We start from the raw sequence: 14122 nt of genomic DNA, 5'->3' as shown, positions 1-14122 counted from the left end.
GAGAGAGAGAGAGAGAGAGAGAGAGAGAGAGAGAGAGAGAGAGAGAGTGCGAGAGAGAGCGAGAGAGACATTGAGTCAATGGTGTAATAAGCTGATGCCAAAGAGAAGACACATCTGTCCTGAGCTTATACATATGTTAACGACACGATGCTTAAACAATATTATTGATACTTTTATGCGTGGCTATAGTTCGCTCGCGTTAACGTCACCGTCCTCCTATTTAAAATGAAACAAAAACATAAATGAGACATTGTTCGTCGCGATCACTGTGCGAGAACTTTCGGCCCTCCGTTGCTTCCTTCATTGATTCTCTCGGTCGATCCTTGGCGATTTATCGTTTGCTACTGCGAAAAGAAAAAAAAAAAGGATAAAGTGAAAAAAGAATGACGCGTCCTCAACAGAGATGGGCAGGTTTTTGCGAAATCCGAATTCCGAATAAAAGACAAACGTTTCATGCATTGTTCGTCCAGTAAAATTTTTAATCTGAATTATATAAAATTGTTGTATATAATTCTTATTTGGATACGAAGAACAAATAAAAGATAGACATTTCCTGGCGCGTTATTCGTTCAATACAAACTTCAATCTGAATTATCAAATTGTTCTACTAAATTTCATTGTATAATTACTCAATTGCAACATAATATCGTATTTCATAATCGTTCGTTGAGCGAGTGAAAGCTTACTTCGATAACAGTTGAATAGAATAATCGTATGGAATAAATCGCTGTATTTTCATTCGACATGTATGAACATTATTCGAATAAACTATTGCCCATCCCTAGTCCTGTGTGGTACTCGATCAGAACGACGTCGGTTAACGTTATCGAGCTATGGTCCGATTGTTGCTATTCGTAAGATTGTTGTTATATCGCTGTGATCGCGCGTGGGTTTCTATAATACGTTGCCCGATCCGGGATCCGATCGATCGACCGCCTTTTGCGCTCACCGAATTATTTGCGTCGTCGAGAAAGCGCCGCGAGGCATCCGTAAGAATGCTTGAAGACGCGCGTAGTTCTCGTCACCGAGCTGGGAAATTTTGGAAACGTTCGAAACATTATACCGTCCATGATGTTAAAATATTTATGGGAATCGTCGCGATAATTGAACTCGTTTGTCGTAATTTGTGCTCGTGGTCTTTCTGTTTCGGGCAGTGGTGGGCGAAATTCTTATCTGAACGCAAATCTCGAACAACGATTTGAAAAAGAACCTTTCTTTTATCTGTTGAATCGAAATTAAAATACGAAATTGTACGACGAAGATATTCATCTCGCGTTTAAACGAGCAAAAATTCATCCGAGTAACCGTTACGTTTCATTCATCTCGGGTTATTCGAATAAGATTTTGCCCATCCACAGATTTTGATAACGCAAGGATCGCCCGGTTGCGTGGAGAAGAGAGATTTTATACTGATTTACACGAGCGATTGTGATCGTCGATTTGAAAATATTTATCGCCGTTGCTTTTTTCGAATGATATATTTTAAGGTCGTTATGAATTTTCGACGAACGTTATTATTATTCGAAATACTATAACGTTTCTTGTCGCTCGAACGTTTTGTTTTCGAACCTCGTTTCGCCGCGAGTCGGTGGTATATGTTATTTACGCAAGCTTTCCTCGGAAAACTCTTCGAGTATTCTTATACGTGGTTATCGACGACGCGCGACTCATTGGCCGGTGAGAATGATATATTATACATATATATACATATATCTTTCTTGATGTAAATTTTTTAAACGACGCTTCTTCTTTGAAAACTCTGTGCTCTAACGACGATGCGCCTCGGAGGGGATGTTTGTAAGGACAAAACCCGGGATGATCCCCAGACACCATCTTTTGACCAGGGTTCGGGCAATTTATTAAAAAACACCAACGATAAGACGAGAAACAAATTAATAAGAGGACATCCGCAGTCACGAGAGTTTTGTAAACGTTTCATGGGTACTCGGTAATTAAAAGAATGAAAAGATAAAATGAGAGCAAAAAAAAGAAAAAAACAAACGAACAAACAAACGTAACACCTAAATATGTCCATCAGAGATTACTCTGGAGCAAAACGAGAGAAACAAGTTTATTTACACGTGCGTACATATTAACGACACAATGTAATGATTCGCTGATGCTCTATTATTATAATAATTAAGGATTATAAATAATGAATGTCTGTAATAAATAAAAACTACCACGCAAACGGATGGCATTGAAAGGGGAAAGAACATCCATGGTGTCTCATGCTGAGAGAAAGCGACCATTTCGATTGCGTTTGTTCAAATTTTTATACCAAGTAGAGAACGTGAATCGTGGAGCCGAGTCAAAGTTAAAGAGAAACGGACATCTTTTTTTCAGCGTGGGACGATGATTTTCAGTTAGACTTACTATGAGCTAGGCGTCACCTAACGCGATCGGTACGCTTCCTGCTTGAGATACTCCCGTATCTATCTTGATTACATCTATATATTCACCCGATACTTATTACTTCCCATCACACCGCACTTTTCCACTGAAATTTCATCGTATTCTTACATTAGGGGGGGAACAAAAAATTACGGTTCGCGCTATTGTATGCACGTGGACACGAGTGGAGTTCTGCCTGTACGGGTACGCAACGAGGAAAGTTGAAGGCGGAACAACTTCGACTTGAATTTTCTAGGACGCACTCGAAACTTGCGATGCTGGATTAAGCGAGTTCCCGTCGTCGACGTAACAATATCAAACATCGCGTTACTCGCATCCCTGTAATTAGAACTCATGGATTTACATTTCGCCCTCCTTAACACAACTGCTTTATCGCTGTGTGCCGACTCGTTGTTGACTTACGGCGCTGAAGTATCTAAACAAATACGAATCTCGTCGAAGGTTTGAATTACGTTGAGGAAGATCAAAATAAATAAAATACTAGTTTTGGGTTCTCTTTGGGGAATTATGATGTTTTAAAACGTTGCACATGTTTATTTGACATTTCGAGCCTAGTTTATAGTCATCTTCGATACTAGGGAGATGTTTAAGGGGTTTAATCCAGCAACAGAACGATAGCTCTCACGATCGTACAATTAGCGCAAACGTAACCATATTTTTTAGTCCAGTTACTTTGGATTTGGTTATGGAAACATTTTTATCAAGCTGATTTATTGCATGTATACATTACACAGGTTGCTTTACAAATTAATTGTGACGACTTGTCGATATCTGCACTGAATCAGCTCGATTAAAATATTTTCGTAATGCCGGGTGTATTTTAGTCTGAAGTAACTGGACCATTCACACATGTTAAACTTCTGTAATCGCGATGTCCCGGGGAAAAGTGTGCATAATATAAGATCGGTGATGTCTGTTGTTGGGTAGGAGCGGTCGTGTACCGCGCACTGGGGCCAAGGGTGGGCCGAGTGTCCGTGAGCCCCAGCGGGGGTTGCACCGGTAAGCTTCAACCCCAAAGTGCCAGGTTGTTCCACCAAGTTCTCGTGTTCTCGCTCGTGTTGACGGTAACCGTAATCCGTAGTACGTAGTACGTACCCAAATTCCATGCACACGAACACAAACATGACACACGCACACCTCCACAGAACACCTTTTCTTACTCGTCATCTCCAAGTGACATTCAATCAGATTTGGGTGAAACTTTATTTAAGTAAAAAATAACTAATAAATAATTTGTACGTATTCGATAGAACAATTAAATTTCAATTTCTTTTCGTTGTGAAATGTATTATTCTGTAATGCATATTTTAATGTTTATTTAACGAGTAACGGACGAAGGGTTGTACCTTTCGTGGCTTGGAATTTTTATTTAGAATTTTGCCCATGTCTGAGTTCGGTCGACAGTTTTTGGCGTTTCAAAATTCTGTGACGTTTCCGTTGACGCACAATGCCTCTGGTAATTAAAGTTTTTATAACGGAATTGAAAACAAAATTGCGCTCGAAGCGGAGTCGCTCGAGTGGCGGCATTATTCTCCGATCGATGCAGTAATTATTAAAGTACAATGGGAGTCGGTCGATGGTCGAAATATGTAGATAATTAGCCAGTCGACATCGTAACGATGTGCTTTATTATTTGTATGAAAACGACGTTACAGAATACGAGTTCTGATCAGAGGCACCTTTGTTCGGCAATCAATCCGCGTGTATCGAAAATAAATTTCATTGAAGTAAATAAGAGTAGCAAACAGGAAAAACAGTAAATAAGATGTTTCAAGGGTGGTATTAATTTCCTATTAAAATCTGTAACTTGGGCTGAATAATTGATCATTAGAAGACACACGTTTAGAAAAATTCCTGTGACTAAATAGAAATAATAAATAGTAAATCCTGATATTACACAATAATCGATTCGATCCGAGAGAATATTTATACAGATCGTTGGGTGTTTCAAACTCTCGAGCTTTGGCCCACGCAATAATTTCACTTGAAATTTAAAACGTTCCACATCTCCATTCGGATCGTCAATTTACCGAATATTAACGATCCAATTCAACCATTGCCCGACTACACGCGCATGCGTATTGTATGCTAAATTGAATTCATCGCTTAGAAATCTCCCGACATCATTTTCAGTGCCGTCCGACCATAAATTCGGCGCAACGTTCACGGGCCTGCCCGATAACATCTGTCCATTCGAACACAGACACACCCCCTCTCACCACGCGGCACATAACACCACCATAAAACTCGCCAACCCTCTACACGTTACTTGTTCCACGTTACTTGTTCTTAATTAATTGGATACGAGTCTTTGTTGCCAATTAGTTATCTTAGGTACCCATAGTTCGAGCATTGTTGCCGATAGTATTGAATTGGTAGGATTTTTGGTACATATACTGTTTTATATATATTATATATATATACATATTAAGACTTATGGAATGCTTAGGAGAAGGAACGCCGTATGTTAGTTGTGCATCCGTTTGTTCGTTGTTTCGCCTGTAACCATTTCGTCAGCGAGGCCGATGATACGCGTTCGTCAGCGAGGATATCCGATCCGCGTGACGGGGCTCGTACGAATATTCATGAAAAAGAGGAGAGGAAACGAGATTTGCATCGGCTGAAAAATTGGGCGTTATACCGGTAAATTTTTATCCACATTGTTATTCGAGCGCGATTTTACTTTAGTCGTTCGTTATTCGCGTTATATTCGCGGCAGGACCAATCGCTCCTAAATTAGGCGCGGAGTTTGTCGGAGTGATAGATAACGGATAAAAACGACGAGTAGTAATACATTTGTGAGTGGGATGCATTTTTGGATAATAGTTTTCGATAGTTTAATTCGTATATTTGAAATATCAAATAAATTATTTCTGTCGTCTCGAAACGAGTTGAATGTTCAAAGCGAGTCGAATAAACGTGGTAAGTGAAACGAGACTGCTAGTTCGACCGCTGATGATCGCTTTAATCTCAATCAAACGCTGAATTCGAAAGCTTCCAAATACTTTCGGGATTGCAAGGGAAAGGCAAACAGTCCGCGTAAACAACTGTCGGCTGGAAGGATTTTCATACGCGTAAATCTCTCTATCCGGTATTTTTATTTGTCGTCCATTAATCGAATAAGATTCCTCCCGTTTCTGGCGCGGAGCCGTGAAACGCAAACGCGGCAGAAATTAATTACAAACGAGCGAGGCGAGCGCTCGTCTCCGCAAGATCTTTAGTTCTTTGCGAGTAGAACGGAAGACACGGACAGCCAGGCGGTTTCATCGCCACGAAGAGGAGAGAGTCTGAGGTAGACGGACGCAGAAAGGAAGCGTCCAGTTGCAGTTTTTTAACGCGACTGGTTTGATTCTCGTATATTTCTGACGGGGGTGGGGTGGGGGGGGGTGAATATTAATACCGGACTTATTAAATAGAAACGAATCGATGTAGACCAGGAATGGGGGAACCTCCGCTGTTTTGAGGTATTTCATCAAAATTATTAATTACGTACCTTCTTCGTTTATAAATTAAACATAAAATGCACAAATAAGTCGCCGTCTTTAAATCTTAGAAAGTTAACTGTTCTATCCACTATTCAATATTAGAGTATTTTTTCGACTTGCTTTTTTCGATTGGTTCTCTATCAAACGGCAAAAACAAATAACAAAAAAAAAAAAAAAAAAATAAACGTAAACTCTCTCATTTTTGAATTTCCAAAGAAAATAGTGTGTATTTATCTAGGTTCACGGTTTTGGCGAACCAGAATGCCAAAAGGTTCCCCAGCCCTGAACGCAGCCTGAAAATAATCTTTCGATCCGATCCCATCGACGTCCCGCGATGTCCGTATTTTCCGTCGTCCAGGAAAAACAAATATTTTACGCGCAGTCGGACGGAATTTAATACGCTGAAAAGATCGTCGACCGGCTGTTTTTCACCGCGCGAGCATGGATTTATTCAAACAATAACACGCGCTGCTTCCACCGTGTCGCCGATTAAAGGTAGGAAAAAAGCTATAATAGAATTTTGATTCTGTTACGAGAGGGTGGGGCTGCCTGCGACGCGCGAGAGGAATAAAAAAAAATAAAAAAAAAAATAAAACATCGACACCGTTAATCACCGACCGATTCAGGAATTTCGGTGGAAACGGGGATCAACGAGAGGGAAATAAAAATAAACAGAAGCCGATAGAATCGCTCGATAAACCGGATTTGCTGGTTAATCGAAAACAAAGTTCTTTCGCGTAATCTACGCTGGTCTTCGACAGCCGATCGGTAAAGGATACATCTCGCGGCGTTGTTCCTTGATCAGCGATATGTAATTAGTATTTCAGACGAACAGCGAGACGTAACTCGACAGGGCAAGTATCGAAGAAGCGATTTAGGGGGTTGGGGTAGTCGCCTCCGAACGATTTCACCCGTGCGTCGAAACTTTGAATTACTTTTCGTCGAATCTTTTCAATCTTTTCCCACCATCCCCTTCTGCTCCAAATCCCGTTTGTCCGCCAAGACCGTTCGTCGTTGCTCGCAATGCATTTCTGTTTCGCGAAGCGACTTCTGTTTACTCGGATTGATACAAGATTCCCGAAACTTTCTGGCCGAGGCTGATCTTTCCTTTTCGTGGATCTCCGCGACGAAGTTTGACGTTGTTCGTGTACACAGGGCGATTCTGGAAACTGGGGCATGCCGCACCTCGGGGACGGGCGAAATTATTGCTTAGATCGAAGTGGGGAATGGGAAATGAAGGATAAACAGCTTTTGACGCGTTGATCTTTTGACAAAATACATGTTAATAATATTAAATTCTCGCAGCTTCTTCGATATTTCCCAGTCACTGTAAACGTAACTACGATTACACAGGAAAATGATCCATTTTCGATTTAAATTTTCTAATCGCCTATACTCTTAGTAATTACATGATCCTTCTGTCGTTGTTGCACACTGTCCCTGTCGAACGTGGACTCAGATGCAACGAACGCTTGAAATTTAATCAACAAAGCTTCACACAGAACAGAACTTTATATAAAACCGTTATGAAATTTGTTGATATCGGGTGTATTAAATAACCGTGTTTTATAAACAACAGACGTAGCGTACTCTTCTCCATTAAACTGTATTCTTCCTATATTCTACTTTCTACGTGTCGTACTCTTCTCCATAGTGCCTAGAATAGCTGAAAAGTAATGGTAACGAGAGTTTCTTTAACTAATATGTATACATATACGTATATATATGTACAAACATACTATATATATACTATGTACGTAAATCCCGTATCTCGTACTGGTGTTGGATGACTGCCTAGCTCATAGTAAATAGATACTTCCAAGATACTTCCAGTTTTATTATTCGTATGAGTAAAGAAGCCTAAAACCGCTACATTAGTTTTCACTAGAACTTAGCCTAACGTCTTTAGACCTGTTTTTTGGGGACGACGTAAAACGGGAGATTTATGTGTACAATACGTATGTAGCATGGGAAAGATAAGCCTCGAATCCTTTCCGAGCCGACACGCAAACACGGAAAGGATTTCCCATCGGTGAATGAGAAGGTATGGGCTGTCCTAAATCATGGCCTGGCCCCGACTCTCGTACGCGATCATTGTCCGACAATTTCCATCGGGGAAGTGCATGCATTCAGGTTCGATGTCTGTTAGTTCTAGTGAAAACTGCAGTTCGTTCACGTTTTTGTTTAAAATACAAAGTTTTCTCCTTGACCGCGCGACCCATAGCCTGACAACAGTGGCCCCACGACCTGTCGATGAAGATCCATGATTTCGTTTTCGTTTATTTCGAATCTCCCGCCGTCGTCGCCGCCATTTCGAATCGCCGGCATTTTCGCGCACTCGACGCGCGGTCTCTTCGCTTCTCGTTCGTTTTTCTTTCATTCGAAACACGATTCTCGGGCGTTCGTTCAACGCGTCGATCGGCACCGGCTATGGGTCACTTTCGTAACGCGCGAAACACGAATTAATTTGAGTCGAGTAATCGCAAAAAGAGGAGGGGAGACGTCTGGGACAGGACTGTTGGCGAGAACGATGACGAAGACTACCTTGAAGATGCAGTCACCTAGGGGCGAGTAATCTACCATCTACCTAAACCTACTGTCTCTTAGAAACGTCGTCGTATATAAAGTGGTTTTTTATTATTATACATTATTCATAGTAATCAGACCTAGTGCGACCACGACGGGGGCGACTGTTGATGATCGATCGGGATGTTTCGCGCGCCTCCGTGTCGACGGCAGGATTCGACCGATTCGCCGACCGTTCGTCACGCGTTTGTCGCGTTTACTTTTTCCACGTATCGTAAATAAACAAATCCTCCCGTGGTGGTACAAGAACGTAGACAACTTAGACAATTCGAGCTGAACGGATACGTATAGTCTCTGGTTAGAAGCAGTTAGTAGTTAAAGAGAGTCGTTGTCGAATTGACTTTTGTAATTTAACGTTTACAGTAATTAACATAGTTATCGGTTAAGGTTGCCACCGCTGCCACGCGTTTTACGCGAAGCAAGAAATCAAATGAAACGTATCCATTTCTGTGAACGCGAAACGAGTTCCTTCAAAAATCGAACGATTCGAGTTTCGGTAAGACGAAGACCAGCTGGCAATCTTATCGTTGTTTAGGCTCTAGTCAGAGTTTCGACATAACATAGAACACGTCGACCGACCGTAAAGAGTATCTTTATTTATTGGAAGACAATTCTTAAGTGTCGTCTCAGTTTGATTAAATGGTTATAGACACAGTAGTACGAAGAAGGCGAACCTTGAGGCTGCTGTGATTCCAACCGTAGCCTCGAGATCGTCGATCCATAGTTCATAGATCAATTTGATAGAACAGTAGATTAGTGCGTAGATAGTATGAGAGTGATACCTTTACTTTTGTGTGTCGTGTGTATATCCGCAGATTTAACTGTCCAATATCTCTTTAATACGTATATATATATACTATGTATTATCCTTTTCATTGTACTAACCACCCGCTGTATCTACGAATAGTTCGTTTTTTGATATACTTAGTTACTAATACCTGTTACGTCGACCGTTGTTACTGTTTAAACATCGTTGGAGTTTACTTGACACTAGTGTTAGAACGCTAATTAGTATAGCCGAGTGAGACCACACTTTTTTCACGCGTACGTAGTTGTTAGACATTTTTCGACGTTTACGATCGATTATACTTTTTCACCATATTTATGCCTATTGATACGCTCAAGGTTTTACTGATTATTATTCGATATTTTTATCGTTGAATTATACGTGTGCGTAGTTTAGGATGTGCAGATTAACCATGTTTTAAAAGTGTTTCCTTTGTTGACGCTTCGCGTTTCTCGTCGTTTGCACGAGGGCGTGCCAACTAACAAGCCCGCTGATAATCAACTTTAACCGCCGACGTCACTGCTGATTGAACACGTGATTCGTCCAGTGTGTTGCTTCTGTTCCAAGCCACGCGCTCTAAGTACATTTCCGGGAAACGAGCCTGCTTTTTTTCACTTTCACCAACGATAGAGTCACGAAAACCACGATTACGAGATTGCATTTTAAACACTTCTTCGTCTAGAATCCTTACGACAGAATCACGTCGTCGCGAAAGTTTCGTTAACCGATCGCAAATCTTCCCTCTTATCGCTTCGTCCTGTTTAGTTTACCTCAGCTTGCAGTACCAATTACTTTCACGTTATATTGTACTTTTATATGTTCTGTAACACGTTGGTCAATCGAGTGTAAGCGATTCTTGACGTAAAAATGCATCGAAAATGTATCTTGCGATTTTTCTGTAGTTGGTTTCCTTTCCGAGACGATTAACTTTGAACATTTCTGGGGCACGCGTCAATTTAAGTGAAATTCTGTTCCCGCTGCTGGCGCTTGTCATGTTTGTGCACGATACGTGGAGTACCTTATGAAGAAAAACTTGTATTTTATACGGAAACATCAAAAGCGCCGATTGGATGAAATAATGATCCAGCGCGAACGAGCTTGTCAATCAAATTGGCGCATGCCGCTTGTAGTTTCAGAGTCGATTATCTCGAAAACGGAATCACTTGTACAAAAATTTTGTTCTACATTTTCGACACATTTTTAGACATGGAAACGCTTTATTTTCGGTTGTACTATAAATTAGAGAACACTTTGTGCTGTGTTGGTGATTTTTTCACAATTTAGGTGTGGTAGAACATTTCACGTTTATTTAGTATTGCAATGATGGGACAGCTTATAACTATATGTTCTGTCACTGGAGAACATATGGAACATTCGCCATTGTAATGAATTCCAAACAATCGTAGAATATTTTGAAGAAAGCCCATACTCGGAACATCTGAATTATCAAGAAATTACCAATACAGTATATATGTACATCATGAAGATTGATGGCTAACTCCTTCATTTGTCCTGTACTGCGTAACTAATATTTCAGGAAGACGTATTTTACCGATATATCAAGATACATCTTCCAACATCCATTCCTCTTTCAAGAAAACAGTTCGACGGTCGTTGCAAATGATCACCTACATGGAAACCTTCTCTCGCAGACCCGTGCATTTTATCAGCTGTACCTAAAACATCGTCGCACCAATCTAGGAATGATTTTATTTTCGCGAAACACGTAAATAACGCGTTCGCTCGATCGACACTTTTCATTACTCTGAAATTTTGATCGCGAACCCTCGTCAAACGATTACCCGGAAGACTTGAATCGCGAAGATTAATGTTTCGTTCACTGCCTAAACGTCAGTATCAATTTATTATACCTCGAAGCCAATCCCATTTATTAAATCGCGCGCTATCGTTTCGCTTTCGATAATTTCTCGAGCGTAACATACGCTAATTCCATAAAAACCGTCGCTCGAGGGGCATAACTGGCGGATGTTATTCGATTGATCGGTCGCGTCCGGTGTTTCGATTCACTCGAGTCGACGTTACACGGATCGTGGAATTAATTGGCCCACCTGACGCGATACGACAAAACGTTGCCCGCGCGAACCTCGGCCGCTTCGAAATCACTCTTCTGTCAGAATGTCACAGTTTTCTTGCCCGCCGATATTTCATACACCGCGAGTGGATATCCGCCCAATCCCCTTATCCGGACTCTCAATCGTATCTGCGTCAGCTGGAGATACACTCGAAATAGATGAACTCTTGGCCTAGATCTTTATCCGTCCGTCGTTTCAATGAAAACGATCGAATCGTGCCTCTAAGAATCACCCGCCAGCCATCGGATCCGCGCATTACCAGCAGCTGCGCTTTCAGGTTCGGTTTTCGGGCGCAGGGAGAAACGTATCGATACCCCGCTGCCCTATCGACGACCATGGATCGTGAAATACAGAAACTCGCCACCTATTTCCGCCACCCTGACACGTGGCCCCCTTTTCTTTTTACGAAACGTCCGATAAACGTCCACCGGCAAGGTTTTCCGGTTCATTCGTCATTCCGCCTGACAGCGTTCCGATTTCGTTCTTTATGTCCCCATCTCTGGTACGACACAGTCTCGAAGTCGCACGGCGAACGAGGTTCCAGTGTTTGAGTGTCCCCCGTCGAGGAGGTAGGCGTTTTGGTCTCGCCTAATGAACCGGGAAACGAACGATATTTGCAATTTTTTTTTTAGCGCAGACTACATGACGGATTAGAACGAAACTTTGGACACTTGTTAACATACTCGTGGAAATGCTACGCGAATTTTTTCGTGCTATTTACTGTCGCGATAAACAAGTTACGAATTTTATTGTGACGCTGTACCAAAAGTACCATAGTAACGATCGGAAACGAAAAACAGGGACTGATTATTATTCTGTACGAATATTGTTTTTGTATGACTTATACAAAATTGGACCCCTCTGCTATCGGTTAACTGAATCAGAGACGGAACCCTCGTTCGTCGTGCTCCACCAGAACGTAGTACCTTTATCGAAGACGAGAGTGCCGGTGAAACCGTTCTCCAGTGATTTCTGATTATTTCGCGGGTCCCACGTTTCCTTGGAAGTCTGTAATCCAGTGACGAACGCGTAGCCTACGCGTTCTAACCGCGCCATTTCCATTCATAGTCTGCCCCGTGCAGGGAGAAAAAGACATGAAGTCACGTAAATCGCCACGCGATAGAGGAACGCGGCGAATATTCCTCTGTAGCTGCAGCGGCTCGAAACTTCCGGCCCCCAGCACGATAGAGACAAGCCACACCATTAAGCGGCGTGATACCCACATACAAATCACGTCGATCCGCGATTTATGGTCCCGTTCACCCTCTCGCGCTATCGGGTTATCAGTCCCACCGGTTACAGTCCCTGAAACGAGATTCCACAAACGAATGTCTTTTGCTCTTGAAATTATAAATATTTGTCATTTTAATTTTCTTTAGACCACCCGAGCCCAAAAGATCTCAAAACTGGTCAAATTCTTGCGCCAAAAATAGTTAACGAGTCGAGAGCGCACTCGTTCCGTCATTGCCTCGGTCCCGTCGCGTACAATTCGAAATGCAATACACTTGAAAATTTTCAGATTCCATACCCAACTGTTCCTCGAAGAAACGGAGAAAATTCAACGTTCTTCCACTCGACGACTCCGTTCAATCACTCTGCAATCTCGGGGAATCTGTTTGCCGATCCTCCCTCGATTCCCACGAGGCTCGTCGACTTCAAGCTTTTCTTTCGGATTCGATGTTTCCTTTAGTTTCCTATAGACCCGCGAACCATGTGCTGCAAACTCCGTACACGGCAACGCTAACCCAATTAACCTGGAGCTGGCTTTAGCGACGGTTCTTAATATTTTATGTCCCGTAGAAAGTTTCAACTACCCCTTATCGATTCCTTCCAGCGAGTATCCGCTTCCAGAGCTTATTTTCGCGAAACTGCACCCTCGTGCGCGGGTCGATCTAAAAGAGGGCTTAAGAAATCTAGGGGGAAATTGTACTCGCAAAAGTAGAGAAGGAAGTGCTCGATTAGCAAAGCAATTCTGCTGGAACAACTTCGAAAGAACCGCGCGGCCCGTGGCCGTGTTGAACCAAGAAGTCGTTAAGTGGATTCACTATTTTTGGGAGTAGTTATATATTAATAAAGAGAAGGTAATTTTACGTTCTTAAGAAGACCTTTATTCCACGTTTCGGTCCTCTGGTTTGAGAACGTCTCTGGTGTATTTATTTTATAAATATTGTCTCTTGAGTTTTAATATTTTTCTTAGTTTTTTCAGTCTATTGTAATTTCTTTTATACTTCGCCCTATGTAATACGAAACGTAAAATAGAGGCTTCCGTGGGACTACACATGCACCACGAAATTCTTCGACCTAGATTTTAAATCGGCCCGTGTTTCATTGATTTAACTTTGCCCTCTTTATCTGGCATCGCTGTCGATTCACCGCCCACGATTCTCGCAGGTCCACGCAGATTTCGAATCGACTCCCCCTTCTGTACACGCCCCACCGTCGCTTTGTACGAGTTCAACAATGGCTATAATTCACTGGTGTGTATCCCCGTTTTCATTCCCCGTCTTTTCACCGTGTCCTGTCCATTCTCCTCTGTTTACCGCGCCGTTCTTTCTCCGCCGATGTTCAGCGCCGCGCTAATGTTTCGATGGACCGCCTTTGCGCGGCCAGACCGACTTTAAACCATTTACCCGAGATCCCTTGCGCGATATATATTTTTCTCCTCATTTTTTTCATTTCTCTCTCTCTCTCTCTCTCTCTCTCTCTCTCTCTCTCTCTCTCTCTCTCTCTCTCTCTCTCTCTCTCTCTCTCTCTCT

General features: G+C 42.1%; 1 protein-coding gene across 7 annotated transcripts in view; it reads left to right on the top strand.

The window, feature by feature from the left end:
• LOC128873116 (RNA-binding protein Musashi homolog Rbp6) overlaps positions 1–14122 on the top strand; it is a 760808-nt gene that overhangs the window by 720393 nt on the left and 26293 nt on the right. Inside the window, exon 12 of one of the 7 annotated variants that reach the window (XM_054116428.1) lies at positions 3343–3414. The exons of 5 other annotated variants lie outside the window; for them this stretch is intronic. In XM_054116428.1, the coding sequence (XP_053972403.1) occupies positions 3343–3414 (72 nt within the window). Of the gene's footprint in view, positions 1–3342; positions 3480–14122 lie in introns of all 7 variants that reach the window. One more of the 7 variants, XM_054116432.1, reaches the window with a different exon arrangement.

Source organism: Hylaeus volcanicus, chromosome 3 (assembly GCF_026283585.1).
Source record: "Hylaeus volcanicus isolate JK05 chromosome 3, UHH_iyHylVolc1.0_haploid, whole genome shotgun sequence".
Taxonomy (NCBI): domain Eukaryota; kingdom Metazoa; phylum Arthropoda; class Insecta; order Hymenoptera; family Colletidae; genus Hylaeus; species Hylaeus volcanicus.
The sequence above is the reverse complement of the archived record's forward strand: the minus strand, read 5'-3'. Positions and strand labels throughout refer to the sequence as shown.